Here is a 15,487-nt window from a genome sequence, read left to right on the forward strand (position 1 = left end):
TAGCACAAAAGTATCAGGCTCGAGCTTGGTTCGTTTAAGTTATTTATAGGCTCGAGCTCGATCTCGCTTCGAGCTTGTATTATGAGGTTCGAGTTGACTCGTTTTAAAATTATTAAGTTCGCGAACAGTTCAAACTCAGTTCGTTAAACTCGTTTGTCATGGTTAATTAGTATGACTCGAGATCAGCTCGTTAAGCTGACTTGTTTTCTAGCTCGTTAAACAAGCTCAATTTTAGCTGATTAAGATATAATGTAAGGGGTATATTTATCATTTTATAGTCTTTCAATATCTTATCTTTCACTCAAATATCAATGTCTTTTCCAATGCTTGAGTTATTGGACACTCAGCCTAACAAACTAGTGAGATCCAGCTCTAGAACAGACTCGAAAACTTACAAGCCGAATATCCTTAAGTTCGAGCTCGTCTTGATAAAATTTTTGATCTCAAAATCGAGTTCGATAAGCTTAAAAAACGATATCGAACAAGCTTTTTATTAAATCGGGTTTTGAATAACTAGCGAACAACTTAATTCGTTTACATCCTTATACATCATCACAAAATTTTGATTTCCTTAAGCCTGTATGAATTATGCTTCATACAAGATCATAAAAATTTGATTTCTTTAAGCCTTATAAGACATCGATGATAGTGATATAAACAAATTGAATCGAGCCGAATATGAAGAATCTTGTAAGATCGAATTTGACTTGAGTTATATATTCACACTTGATTCAAAGCTTCGTTAGTTTAAAATTCTTTGTCGGAACATGTTCGTGAGATATTTAAATTATTATTCGAAAATAAATATAAAGATGCCGAGCTTGAGTTAGAGTCTAAATATGAGGTACATTGGTGCAAGTTGAGTTTGAGTTGATAGAAAGCTTTATATTCGAGCTCAAGCTTCATCTAAATTAGGTTACATAGATTTCCAAGATCGATTGATTTTTGAGTAACTTGAGAACATAAGAAAGTTTATTTTCTTTAAGCTTTATCGTCTACTGATAAAAATACCATTTAATATAAAATATAATAGAGATGATATATGATAAAATAGGAATTTAAATTATCTTTAAAAAATAAATATAATAAACGAAATTTAAACCAAACTCGTGTTGAACTCTTGTCGAGCCAATAACCGAACTTTTCGGCAAGCTTAAGCCAAATGGTTAATTATAAAACATTATTCTTGGCTCCTGGCAAGAAATTTGAGGGGTTTATTTTGTGGCAAAAACTTGTCTTAGACTATCTCACGGGTCGTAGTTTGTGAGACAGATCTCTTATTTGGGTCATTCATGAAAGAGTAATACTTTTTATGCTAAAAGTAATACTTTTTATTATGAATATCGGTAGGGTTGATCTGTCTCACAGATAAAGATTCGTGAGACCGTCTCACAAAAGACCTACTCTTATTTTGTTTTTGTGGGGACCCGGACGCTAATCATCTTATTAATCGTCATTGGGACTAATTTAATTAATAATAATAAACAGGGTCTAAATTTTTTTTTTTATAAATGCGGAACGTAATGGCATACATCTTAACATACACGTCAGTATTAAAAGTACAAATCTTGCACTATATACAATCAATCTCAACTAATGTTTAACAACTATATAACAAGTGTTTAAACCCTAACTCTAGTCCAAGTCCGTAGTCTCCACTCTAACTCGATCTTTCTTCACCTCTGTGACCCTGAACCTGTCCCACCTGTTGCCATGCACACATACAGACAAGACAACAGTCGGATAACTCCGGTGAGATATAAATATCCCAGTATAAACAATGTATCAATGCAATCATATAAAACATATATAAAACCATAAACAATCATTAAAACATGTATCCAATCTGACTACATGAACCAATACGAATCTGTATTTAAGTCGATGACTTATTATCTTATCTCAACTTATTTCTAATCTAGGGATCCCGATCTAATTTAGACTTTGGTATGCTGTATCGAATGTCTACAATAGACGTCGATCTACATCTAAGCTCATCGATACACCGTAAGTCTAGAGTCTACGCGGTTCTGACAAAAACTCGGCGGTTCTGCCCTAGCTAGGCTGATCTGCCCTAGACTCAAACTCTGGCTCTGCTATAATTCAATAGACTAAACATATCAATCTAATAATCTGCAAATATCAATGCAATAAAATAAAGTATGTGATTTTGGGAAACTCAAGTCAAACCTAACTCGAGTTGTGCAATCCCGAATCAACATTTATTTATACCTTTTATTCTGTCGCTCTGATACAATCGAAGTCTCGACTCAAAGTCTGTCAATGTTCAATCTGGCAATGAGAATATCAATATACTGTATCAATATTCTATTCAAATCAAAACATCCCCGTCTTATCAAATTCTGACGGTACAACAGTACAATCTTGCGATACCGGTGATGCCACACCAGTATATACTAATTCCAATAACTTATAATCAACCACCGTACGAATCTGACATCACATCTCAGTCAATTTAACTCTGAAATTCATAACAATTCCATAATCAATCTGTTTCTTAATCTGACTTCGATTCTATGATGTCTACTATGTCAAGAACACTATATATGAATTGTATCTGATTCTGGACATAGCATAATTTCAAATCTTAACAAAACATAACAAAACTTACGTCCTGTTGTAGCTGTCGTTGATAGGAACACACTACTGCAGTCGGATTCAAAATCAGATGGACGGATTCTCACAAAATCCCAACTTAAAATCAAAGTACAAAGTTGGCTTCGATTTTCCTTTTCCTCTTTTGTTTTCTTCGTAAACTGAATCCTATATATATATATATATATATATATATATATATATATATATATATATATCAATTCGCATTCAAAGAAACGTGGTAACCTTACAATTTGCATGTCTCGCGCATATGCGGGACATTACTGGCGCATATGCGCGAGACCTACTGGTCTCGGCCTTGGCAGCTCGCGCATATGTGCCAGTAATTTCGCGCATATGCGTGATATCTTCTGGACCTCACTTGCATAGGCTCGCGCATATGCGCGACATCTTCAGCGCATATGCGCGAGGTCTTCTGCCTGTTTGGCGCATGTGCGCGCATCCGGTCGCGCATGTGCGCCAATGCTACTGTCCTCGCATATCAATTTTCACACGCGATCTCATTTCGTGTCTCGGTTAGCCCTTTCATAATTATCTCGATTAAAAATCAATAAGCGTGATTTAACACGGTATAAAATCTCGGGCATTACATTTCTCCCCCCCTAAGATACGATTTCGTCCTCGAAATCACAGGCATTCAATTATATCAATAGGGATTATATACAGAAACGGTCTAAAAAGTTTACATTATCGAAACAACTCAGGGAATTCTTGCGTCATATCTGATTCAGTTTCCCAGGTTGCTTCTTCAGTGCCATGACGAGTCCATTGAACTTTCACAAGTGGAATGGTCTTCGTTCTGAGCTGTTTTTCTTTACGATCAATAATCTGAATCGGTTTTTCAACATAGCTCAACGTCTCATCCATTTCGGCCTCGTCTGGCTGAATAACATGTGAAGCATCAGGAAGGTATTTCCTTAATAACGATACATGAAAGACATCATGTATCCCGGATAATGAAGGCGGTAACCCAAGTCGATATGCACGATCTCCTATCTTTTCGAGAATCTCATAAGGCCCAATATATCGTGGAGACAGTTTCCCTTTCTTGCCAAATCTGACAACTCATCTGAAAGGTGAAATCTTTAAAAATACTCGGTCTCCTGTCTCAAATACCAACGGTCTACGTCGAACATTGGCATATTTGGCCTGTCTGTCTTGTGCTGCCTTCATTTTCTTTTGAATTAGCTTCACTTTTTCTGTCATATCTCTGATCATATCAGGTCCAATCTCAGGCACTTCAGAGATATCATCCCAATAGAGAGGGGATCGACACTTCTTTCCGTACAACGCTTCAAATGGTGCCATCTCAATACTCGTCTGATAGCTGTTGTTGTACGAAAACTCACAAAGTGGCAATGCATCTTGCCAATTAGTGCTAAAATCAAGCACTACTGCTCTCAGCATATCCTCCAGTGTCTGGATAGTTCGATCTGACTGTCCGTCAGTCTGTGGATGATATGCAGTACTCAGATGTAACTTCGTACCGAGAGCCTGCTGCAAGCTCTGCCAGAAGTGCGAAGTAAATCGAGGATCACGGTCTGATACAATTGACTTCGGCACTCCGTGCAATCTGACCACTTCTCTGACATAGATCTCTGCCATTTGGTCAAATCTGTACGTCATCTTGTACGGAATAAAACATGCGGATTTGGTCAATCTGTCAATCACGACCCAAATCGCATCACAACCTCGGGAGGAACGCGGTAGCTGCGTCACAAAATCCATGGAAATGTGATCCCATTTCCATTCAGGAATGGACAAACTCTGTAATAAACCTCCTGGTTTCTTTCTTTCTTCTTTCACCTGCTGGCAATTCAGACATTTGGAAACAAATTCGGCAATGTCAGTCTTCATTTGTTTCCACCAGAACTGTCTTTTCAAATCATTATACATCTTTCTGCCACCAGGATGAATACTGAATCGACTGTTGTGCGCTTCTGACAATATCTGTCGTCTCAAATCTGAAACATTCGGCACAACCAAACGATTATTTACATACAAGACGTTATCACGTACCTGATATTCCGATCGATGTCCTGTTCTGATCATCGATACTGATTTCTGTACATTCTGATCAACTTTCCGAGCTGCCTTAATTCTTAAGATCAGCTCGGGTTCCACTTGCACCGTATGAAGTCTCAACGGTCTATAATCTGTTTCAAATGCTAATCCAGAAAAACAGCAGTCTTCTATCAAATTTGAAACACCGATCGTCGACAAGGATAAAGAACATACCTTTCGACTTAGTGCATCAGCTGCTGCATTAGACTTTCCTGGATAGTATTTGATTTCACAATCAAAGTCTTTAAGCAAATCAAGCCATCTTCGTTGCCTCATATTCAATTCAGATTGTGAAAACAGATATTTCAAACTTTTATGATCAGAATATATCTCGAACTTCTCACCGTAAAGATAGTGTCGCCATATCTTTAATGCAAAGACAATGGCTGCCAATTCAAGATCATGAATTGGATAACGGGTCTCATGTGGTTTAAGCTGTCTTGAGGCATAAGCAATAACATGCCCTCACTGCATCAGAACACATCTCAATCCTCTGTGAGAGGCGTCGCAATAAACCACAAAATCACCAGTACCGGATGGGATAGTCAACACCGGAGCACTGGTCAATCTCTTTTTCAACTCCAGAAAACTGGTCTCGCATTCTTCAGACCAAACAAATAGAGCATTTTTCTGAGTCAGCTGAGTAATTGGTTTAGCAATACTTGAGAAATCTTTAATAAAACGACGGTAATATCCCGCTAAACCCATAAAACTGCGAATTTCGGGCACTGACGTCGGTCTTGGCCAAGAAATCACGGCCTCAACTTTGCTGGGATCCACTGATATCCCATCTCCGGATATAATATGCCACAGAAATACTACCTGTCTCAACCAAAACTCGCATTTCGACAGTTTAGCATATAATTTCTCAGCCCTTGAAATTCGCAACACAGTTTTTAGATGCTCAGCATGCTCACTCATATTCTTTGAATAAATCAAAATATCATCAATGAAAATAATCACAAATTCATCGAGATATTTCTGGAATACACGGTTCATCAATCCCATAAACACAGCTGGAGCATTCGTCAAACCAAATGACATGACAATAAACTCATAATGTCCATACCTGGTTCTGAATGCTGTTTTCGAGATATCAGAATCTCTGACTCTCAGCTGATGATATCCCGATCTTAAATCAATTTTGGAATATACTGAAGAACCCTGCAACTGGTCAAACAAATCATCAATACGAGGCAAATGATATTTATTCTTTATCGTTGCCTTGTTCAGTTGCCGATAGTCGATGCAGAGTCTCATGGAACCGTATTTCTTTCTTACAAACAATACTGGAGCACCCCAAGGAGAAACACTCGGTCTGATGTACCCCTTGGCCAGTAAATCTTCCAGCTGATCTTTTAATTCTTTCAATTCAATTGGTGCCATTCTGTACGGGGCTCTAGAAATTGGCACTGTACCTGGCATCAATTCAATGCTGAAGTCTATCTCTCTAACTGGAGGTAATCCCGGGATCTCATCTGGAAAGACGTCAGCAAACTCACGTACCACTGGCAAATCAGCCAATGATGGACTCGACTTTAGTAAATCTACTGAATATACAAGGAATCCCTCTGCTCCTTTCTGTAACAATCGAGTCATAGATAATACGGATACTAAAGGAATTCTGGATCTAGAACCCTTACCGTAGAATTTCCACTCTTCCGTCATATCTGGTCTGAATCTCACTATCTTGTAGAAACAATCAACTGTAGCTCTGTACTTGGTCAGCATATCAATACCGATAATACAATCAAAATCAGACAACCCAAGTACGATGCAATCTAATTCAATCTCATGCCCGTCATACTGTAGTATACAATGTTTTACAGAATTTACGGATATCAAACCTGTCCCTAAAGGAGAAGAGACAGACACTACAGTAGCTAAAGACTCTACAGGCAATGCATGACTTAACGCAAATCGTTCAGAAATAAAAGTATGTGAAGCACCGGTATCAATCAATACATAAGCAGGGTAACCACATAAAGAACAGTTACCTGCCACAACGTCATCTGGTGCTTCCTGGGCCTGCTCCTCGGTCAAAGCGAATATTCTGGCCTGCTGTCTAGGAGGCTGGCTAACAGTCTGGCTACCTCCTGGCCTCTGCTGTGACTGAGCTGGCGCTGGCTGGAATGTATGAACAGCAGCTGATCGTCTCTCAGTCTGTGCTGCTGATCCCGATGACTCGGCTCCCTGAGATCTTTGGGACCCTCTCTATGGGCACACTTTAGCAAAGTGTCCCGACTGTTTACAGATGTTGCAACTACCAGTTACTCCCTGGCATTGCTCAGTTGCATGTCTTCCTCTGCAAGTCTTACAATAAACTCCAGTATAACTCTGGCTCTGTCGGAAACCACCGGAGCTAGAAGAACTGCTGCCAGATTTCTTAAATTGCTTTCCTATGGCTTTCAAAAATTCCTTCTTCCCTCCACTGCTGCTGCCACCCTCAAATCTAAGAGGTGGTTGATGTGGTTTCGGTGCTGGAGGCACAAATGAAGCCCCTTTCTGTCTCATCAGACCGGCTTCTGCTCCTTTGGCTCTGTTCAGGGCGTCAGTAAAGTTATTCGGTCGTCCTGTGTTCACCAATGTGAAAATATCTGGGTTCAAGCCATTGATGAACTGATCAGCAGTAGCTTCCTCACTATCAGCCACATGTGGAGCAAATTTCAACAAGGTGGAGAACTTGGACACGTATTCTTCTATGTTCATCTGTCCCTGCCTTAGATTGGCAAACTCTGCCCCTTTGTCCTTCCGGTACGACACTGGAAAGAATCGTTGATAAAATTCAGTTCTAAAAACATTCCAGGTGATAGGCGTACCTCTATGCTCCAAAGCCCTCTTTATCGTACTCCACCAGTTCTTTGCAACATCATGTAACTGATGTCCAATCAATCAAACTCGCCGCTCATCTGTATATTCCAATGAATCAAACAGCATTTCAATATCGTCAAGCCAACTCTCGCACTCCACAGCGTTCTCTGTTCCTTTCAAAGTTGGCGGGTGAAATGACTGAAATCTTTTCAGTAACGTTTCCATTGGAGTCTGTGTTACATCCATTGGAGGATTTGATGTATTACCCTGTTCTGGAATTCGTCTGGGAGGCATATCTGGTTATCAACAGAATTAGTAACTCAAATACAACAACCAACTCCAGTCCTCCTCTGATCATCTTACTGCTGATCTAGAATCGGTGCTGATCCAATCTCAATAAAACATATTACTATATCAAATCAGATAAGCAAGTAACATGTATTAAAGCAATAAGACATGCTAGCATTCAAAAGCAGGAAAGAAATCCTCAATCTACCTCGCTCACTAGCCTCTTCTATCTCAATCTAAAGGATCTATCGCTCTGATACCACCTGTTGTGGGGACCCGGACGCTAATCATCTTATTATTCGTCATTGGGACTAATTTAATTAATAATAATAAACAGGGCCTAAATATTTTTTTTTTAAATGCGGAACGTAATGGCATACATCTTAACATACACGTCAGTATTAAAAGTACAAATCTTGCACTATATACAATCAGTCTCAACTAAGGTTTAACAACTATATAACAAGTGTTTAAACCCTAACTCTAGTCCAAGTCCGTAGTCTCCACTCTAACTCGATCTTTCTTCACCTCTGTGACCCTGAACCTGTCCCACCTGTTGCCATGCACACATACAGACAAGATAACAGTCGGATAACTCCGGTGAGATATAAATATCCCAGTATAAACAATGTATCAATGCAATCATATAAAACATATATAAAAGCATAAACAATCATTAAAACATGTATCCAATCTGACTACATGAACCAATACGAATCTGTATTTAAGTCGATGACTTATTATCTTATCTCAACTTATTTCTAACCTAGGGATCCCGATCTAATTTAGACTTTGGTATGCTGTATCGAATGTCTACAATAGACGTTGATCTACATCTAAGCTCATCGATACACCGTAAGTCTAGAGTCTACGCGGTTCTGACAAAGACTCGGCGGTTCTGCCCTAGCTAGGCTGATCTGCCCTAGACTCAAACTCTGGCTCTGCTATAATTCAATAGACTAAACATATCAATCTGATAATCTGCAAATATCAATGCAATAAAATAAAGTATGTGATTTTGGGAAACTCAAGTCAAACCTAACTCGAGTTGTGCAATCCCGAATCAACATTTATTTATACCTTTTATTCTGTCGCTCCGATACAATCGAAGTCTCGACTCAAAGCTTGTCAATGTTCAATCTGGCAATGACAATATCAATATACTGTATCAATATTCTATTCAAATCAAAACATCCCCGTCTTATCAAATTCTGACGGTACAACAGTACAATCTTGCGATACCGGTGATACCACACCAGTATATACTAATTCCAATAACTTATAATCAACCACCGTACGAATCTGACATCACATCTCAGTCAATTTAACTCTGAAATTCATAACAATTCCATAATCAATCTGTTTCTTAATCTGACTTCGATTCTATGATGTCTACTATGTCAAGAACACTATATATGAATCGTATCTGATTCTGGACACAGCATAATTTCAAATCTTAACAAAACGTAACAAAACTTACGTCCTGTTGTAGCTGTCGTTGATAGGAACACACTACTGCAGTCGGATTCAAAATCAGATGGACGGATTCTCACAAAATCCCAACTTAAAATCAAAGTACAAAGTTGGCTTCGATTTTCCTTTTCCTCTTTTGTTTTCTTCGTAAACTGAATCCTATATATATATATATATATATACCAATTCGCATTCAAATAAACGTGGCAACCTTACAATTTGCATGTCTCGCGCATATGCGCGACATTACTGGCGCATATGCGCGAGACCTACTGGTTGCATAGGCTCGCGCATATGCGCGACATCTTCCGCGCATATGCGCGAGGTCTTCTGCCTGTTTGGCGCATGTGCGCGCATCCGGTCGCGCATGTGCGCCAATGCTGCTGTCCTCGTACATCAATTTTCACACGCGATCTCATTTTGTGTCTCGGTTAGCTCTTTCATAATTATCTCGATTAAAAATCAATAATCGTGATTTAACACGGTATAAAATCTCGGGCATTACAGTTTTATTTTTGGAGTTCTAAGGGAAGAGTTTTGAAAAATAATTATTAAAAAATAATTTTAGGAAATAAATTGTATATTGTTTTTATTTTGGCACAACAAGACTTATCGTAGATTCCAAATCAAATAAATAAATTACTTAATCAAAAAATAATATACTTTTAGAACATTACATTTTAGGTTTAAAAATGACAAATCTTAAATTTAATTAATCAAATATATTATTATTTATTTAATATTATTTCACGTCTTACTCAACAATATTAATAATCACAATATTATTTATTTATCTATACAAAGACATCAACCCAATTTACCAAACTAAATGGATGTTACTGGGACTCTCATTAGAAGCAAAACCCTTTTTTACATGATGACTCGTAATCATTATCATTCGATGGAGTATCTAATAAATCTCTCATATTAACGTAGTAGTCTGCAAATTATACCAGTCAAATAAATCGTATTAAAGAAATTCTGTGTGACCATATTTCTCGAGAAGATATTGATAGGATAATCAAATTCATCAACATTAGTCAAATTATCAACTTCAGGATTAAGCTACAAAAACTTTATTCTAAGGAAGAAGACAGTAAACATAAATTATAATGTTTTTAAATCGAAAAAAAAAAGAATAAAAACAAGACCTGACAACGGCTCTCGATTTCAGCAAAAGTTGAACAAACAATCGTTATTTAAATAAAAACTAAAAAAATGTTATGCTGTTGAAAGCTTTACATTTTCCAATTTGAGTAGGGCTCTTGTGAAACGTTTCATGAATTTTTATCTGTGAGATGGGTTAATCCTACCGATATTCACAATAAAAAATAATACTCTTAACATAAAAAATAATATTTTTTCATGGATGACCCAAATAAGATATATGTCTCATAAAATATGACTCGTGAGACTCTCTAATACAATTTTTTGGCTTCGAATTAATAATTATTATTACGTCGATCCAAAATCCAGCGTACTTATTCCCGTTATCGAAATTAAATTGTGAAGTATATATTATTATTTATATTTTACTATAATAATGAACACGAAAATTCTATAAACTTATTATAAAACAATATAAACTTTTTTTTTTAAAAAAAATCTCTCTTAAATAAATATTCAAATTAAATATAAAAAAAAACTTTAATTTCATATGCAAAAGTTTTAAATTCTAGTTTATATTTTTCTAGTTTTTTTTTTATACTAAAAATTGGTTTAACACGAAAAAAATTATTTTATACATCAAGAACTTTGTAGATAAAATAAAATTAATTAGGTGGCCCAACTTTGTATATATAGGCACACACACAGGCACACACAATTATCATATCTCCTATACAAATTCAAAGGGCCATCCAGGTAATTTAATTTTTTCATATTTGAAACAAAAGATTTAACAAATTGGATTAAAAAGTGTCCAAGATCACTAGTTGCTGCTGCTGCAATCTGTATATCAAGATTCTCAGAGTACTGGAATTCTTGGATTTGAGTTTTTTTTAATGACTTGTATAAATATATATTTCAGATTTATATACGAAATCAATGGGCCACGATCGCCATCACCACCACCACCACCACGACCACGGCCTCGACTGTGGCGATCCGATCGTGGCTTGCTGCTGCTGGCCATGTTTATTGGTTTCCTCTGTGTTTAGAATGATAGGGAGATGTATGTTTGTTGTGTGTTATCATGTGCTGCAGTGCTGCGAATGGGATGATTGTAGGCATCATCACCACAACCATTTTTATTGATATATTTTCATGTTCATGTTATAATTCTTGGAGATTATGTATTAATAATTTTTTTTTAATTTGGTGGGGTTGATTAATAATCTATGGCAGTGGGTTAATTCTTTTTGTTTGAGTTGGTTTTTTATCATTCGGACGTCTGATAAATTTTTTTTTTGCCCATTCTTGGTTAAGTTCATGCAAAAACTCAAACATAACATTTGATTGACAGATAAAAAGTATTACAAAGTTACAATGTTTGGTATATATCAAGGGAAAATTGTATTTTTAGTGATGTATATTTATTTTTTTGAAGTTTCGTTGTTTTCAGATTTTAGTTCTAGTCTGCGATATATGTTTGTGTTTTTGAAAATTTTCGTCATTTTTCCAACGTGAAGCAACTCGGGAACCATACTAAAAAAGGCAAGAGTTCACATTATTTCTCGGTAAGACAAATTTATTTCGCTTTATGGGATATGAAAATCTTCTCCGAAGAATTATTTCATATGGTATTATTATGTTATACTTCACAAGAATATGGAATTCGCAATGCTAAATACAAGGAAAAAAAAAGAAATATATGTGATGCAATTTGATGTGCTAAAATGAATCTCTCGTGACCGATATAATGGTTCTGGTTGTATTTAATCAAGAATGCTCAAGTCCTCACGATGCACCTTATCGACGTGATCTATTCTTGTAGGCATACAATGCTACCTTTCTGACATGCGAACGGGCTCGATTTCGATTTCGATATCGAGTGCAGGACATAAGAAATGGAAATAAGTGTACTGAACTCGTTTATTCGTAGCTTGGATTTCATTTGGTCAATCTGTTTTTATTCACATTAGGCTAAACCCATAGAGAATAACTGAAAATTATGACAAAATGTTTGTAAATTATGGCATAAAGAAGATGCAAATCCACATTGATGTGTGGGCCAAAAAGCCAAAGAAACTAACTGAAAATTTGCTTTCTTTATCAAGAAAACACTGTCTAAGAAATAAGAATTCACAAAGTACTAAAGAACTGAATCAGACCAAGATTTTGGAGGGTGTTCCCACTGAGGATTGCAGCAACTGGCAACTCAACTTCTTCACGTCTGAGTATTTAAGAGGCTTTAGCATGAACATTTGCGCGCCTTCCTCTAAGCACCTATCGATCGATTCAAAGAATTATAAATGTGATACCTAACCGTAACACGTATAGAAAAGTATCTTGAACTAAGACAAGAAACATATGAATTACTTGTTTATACGAGTTGGGACGTTTTCTGATGACATTATGATAACAGGCACATCCTTCATGACTGATGATTCCTGCTTAGGAAGATTTCAACATGAACTTTCTGAATTCTCGTATTAATCAAGTGAAATTATTCTACATTGGGAGTTTATAACAACTCACCTTAATTTTCTTGAGCAGTTCATATCCGGTCATTCCCGGCATGCAATAGTCTGTGATAATCATATTCACCTTTGAGACCTTCTGCATTACAAAAAGAAACCAGGGACTCGAAAATGTCAACATTTGGTTCGACGAATATGCAGAAAAGATCCCGAAGATAAAACTGGATCTGGGATTTAGTAGTTTGCTAAAATGTTAAGTGCTCTGTTAATATCTATAGAGCTGCAGCAAGTGAATCAAGCCGCTTGGCCAAAGCTCGACCTATCAAGCTTGAGCAACTTCTTACTTCTTTAGTGACACCAGTTCTATAATTTCCAACTTTTCAAAAAATTGAGGGAGTTTTTACTCATGTGAGCCAAGTTCAATATTCGTTTGCCCATCAAATCGAGCTCAAACTAAGATAATAATTGCGTCAAATTATTGTAAGGTTTTCATAAGAAGTTGCTTACTTTGTTATTCACATTGCTGCTCTGGTTGTTATCTCCCAAACCAAGATACTCCAATGCCCTCACTCCATTTTCTGCAGTAGTCACTGCAAGAAAACCATATATAAACAAACAAACGAAAAAGCTTTTTTGAAAATTCACACTCAAAATTCTTAGATTTTTCCCCTTGCACCATTGATTTTGTTAAATTATCTTTCAAGAAACAAAAACAACGATGAGTTTCTCACCTCAAGCAAGCCTAAAAAAGATACTAAATGGTAGGCAATATTCTTACCAAAATGACATTTTTATGTGAAAATAAATTCATTTCAAGAAACATAAACTCTACATGGCAATCAAGGCATTCACACACACACACTGAGATTCAGTAAAATTGAGACAAATTTTAGCCCAAAAAGAAGGAAATTGCCATTAATACCTTTGCAAGATGAATTCTTGAGCAATTTCTCAACAATTTTACGATCAACTAAATTGTCATCAACCGCAAGAACATGAGGTTCTTCCACATCACCCACCGTTCCCTCTGTGAAATCACCCGAACCCGAAGTATCCATTTTTATCACTTTCTTGACCATACAGTAGCACAAAAAAACACACTAAATTATATCCATAAAAATTGGAAGCCCACCAAGAAAGAGAAGGAACGCAGAGTCCCTCAGTGTGGTTGGTGGTATTTAAGAGAATGAAAGACCCAAAACCTTTTTGGGTTTTCAAGAAAAAAATTCAAATTTCCAAAGTTTGTCACAGATATTTCGTGATCTCCTTAAGTTTCCCTGGATTTGATGCAGTATTCGATCATCCAATAATATCCCGTTTTCGTTTAGAAAATAAAAACAAAAATCCAAATTTTCCACCTCCAGTACAGTATCAAAATCAGCATCAGAATCAATGTCAGAATCTCCTCACTGCTCCATGAGATCCTACACTGATGCTACTACTATTACGGAGTACTAATCTTTAATTTTCTCGCATTGGGTCTTCCTATTAATAACCGTGCCATATCTTCACAGGATTTTGCATTGAAAATATGGTAGTACATAGCCATAGCCATAAATGATGAAATCTCCACAACATTAGGCTACTGTAAATTTCCGAATCTTTCGAAAAGATGAGAAAAATGGAAATGTGGTTATTTCTTTCCAGGGAAAAAAATAATGACCTTCGGACATGAGAAAAACACGTCATGTAGGATCATGGCATTCCCACCTAGGAAACTCGTATTTCCAAATTCCAAGTCCTGGATCAGGAAAATAAGTACATGAGAAAAGACTGAAGTATATGTATTTTCCTTGTACTATAATGGTGTTCTTATAGACTATTTGGATTGAAATATATGTTTCATGGTAGGAATCAAAGACTATTTCCCCGACGGCCGACATGTTATATGATTTTGGCTTACTTTGCTTACCTTAGCTCTAGATCAGTGTCGTGTTCCATGGATCCAAAGCAAAAAAATCTAAAAATTTAGCTCTTTTAGGAGTAAAAATATTTATCGAATCTCTATGATCTAATTGTCGAAATCATTTCTTTATCAATTAACAATATAACTAGCTCATTTAATCTATTTCGTGACATTGTCGATGAAAATATAAGTTTTTATTAACTTCAATTTCGATAAATTTCTTTATGTCATTGCAATAGTTACTGATATAGGTAACAGAATCTTATAGACAATATAAATATTTCGAAATAAATTATTCAGTTTCGCCAAAAACTGTAGCATATTCAAAAATTATTGAAACTCCATCAAACTTGTTAAAAGACTACCTCTTTAATTTCTTTGAACTAAACAAATACCTCAAAATCTCTTGATATTGTTTAAATTGTTCAAACCGAAATTGAAGATAACTTCGAGTTTGATAAATTATAAACATAAAATATTCAAATTTATCTTCTTTTTATTTAATATTGGGCTAATTTCTTTATTTCACTAAGCCACCTACTCAAAATATACATGTAATAAAAAAAATTTATGCCCCCTCGAAAGCGGACTTCAACCCGACCTGATCCATAAAAAAATATTACCGAAAATAGACACGTGAGACTACCTCACATGAAACCCATTGTAAGATTATATATGCAGTATGTATGGCCGTCAGCTAGACTAAAAGATATGAATTTTACATGTG

General features: G+C 36.3%; 1 protein-coding gene and 1 long non-coding RNA gene across 2 annotated transcripts; one reads left to right on the top strand and one right to left on the bottom strand.

Annotated features, from left to right (window-relative positions):
• Nucleotides 1-11,067: 11,067 nt before the first annotated feature.
• On the top strand, nucleotides 11,068-11,588 carry LOC142517528 (uncharacterized). Its single transcript, XR_012813274.1, has 2 exons — nucleotides 11,068-11,136; nucleotides 11,303-11,588. It is a non-coding gene; the product is annotated as an uncharacterized LOC142517528 (long non-coding RNA).
• Nucleotides 11,589-12,352: 764 nt separating this feature from the next.
• LOC142517539 (two-component response regulator ARR17-like) lies at nucleotides 12,353-14,527 on the bottom strand. The gene is made up of 5 exons (XM_075619923.1): nucleotides 13,777-14,527; nucleotides 13,362-13,444; nucleotides 12,913-12,993; nucleotides 12,754-12,824; nucleotides 12,353-12,660 (listed from the first exon to the last, which is right to left on the bottom strand). Exons 1-5 carry the CDS (start codon nucleotides 13,931-13,933, stop codon nucleotides 12,540-12,542), a joined length of 513 nt encoding a protein of 170 aa, XP_075476038.1. The 5' UTR covers nucleotides 13,934-14,527; the 3' UTR covers nucleotides 12,353-12,539.
• Nucleotides 14,528-15,487: the final 960 nt, after the last annotated feature.

The sequence above is a fragment of the Primulina tabacum genome, chromosome 1 (assembly GCF_025594145.1).
Source record: "Primulina tabacum isolate GXHZ01 chromosome 1, ASM2559414v2, whole genome shotgun sequence".
Lineage (NCBI taxonomy): Eukaryota > Viridiplantae > Streptophyta > Magnoliopsida > Lamiales > Gesneriaceae > Primulina > Primulina tabacum.

Bases quoted from the DNA above. Each gene is read 5' to 3' on its own strand.
- LOC142517539 (XM_075619923.1), bottom strand. From the start codon at position 13,933: ATGGTCAAGAAAGTGATAAAAATGGATACTTCGGGTTCGGGTGATTTC. The intron at 12,825-12,912 runs GTGAGTTGTTAT...CTTCCTAAGCAG, and splicing joins AACTGCTCAAGAAAATTAAG to GAATCATCAGTCATGAAGGA. The intron at 12,661-12,753 runs GTAATTCATATG...ATCGATCGATAG, and splicing joins GTCCCAACTCGTATAAACAA to GTGCTTAGAGGAAGGCGCGC.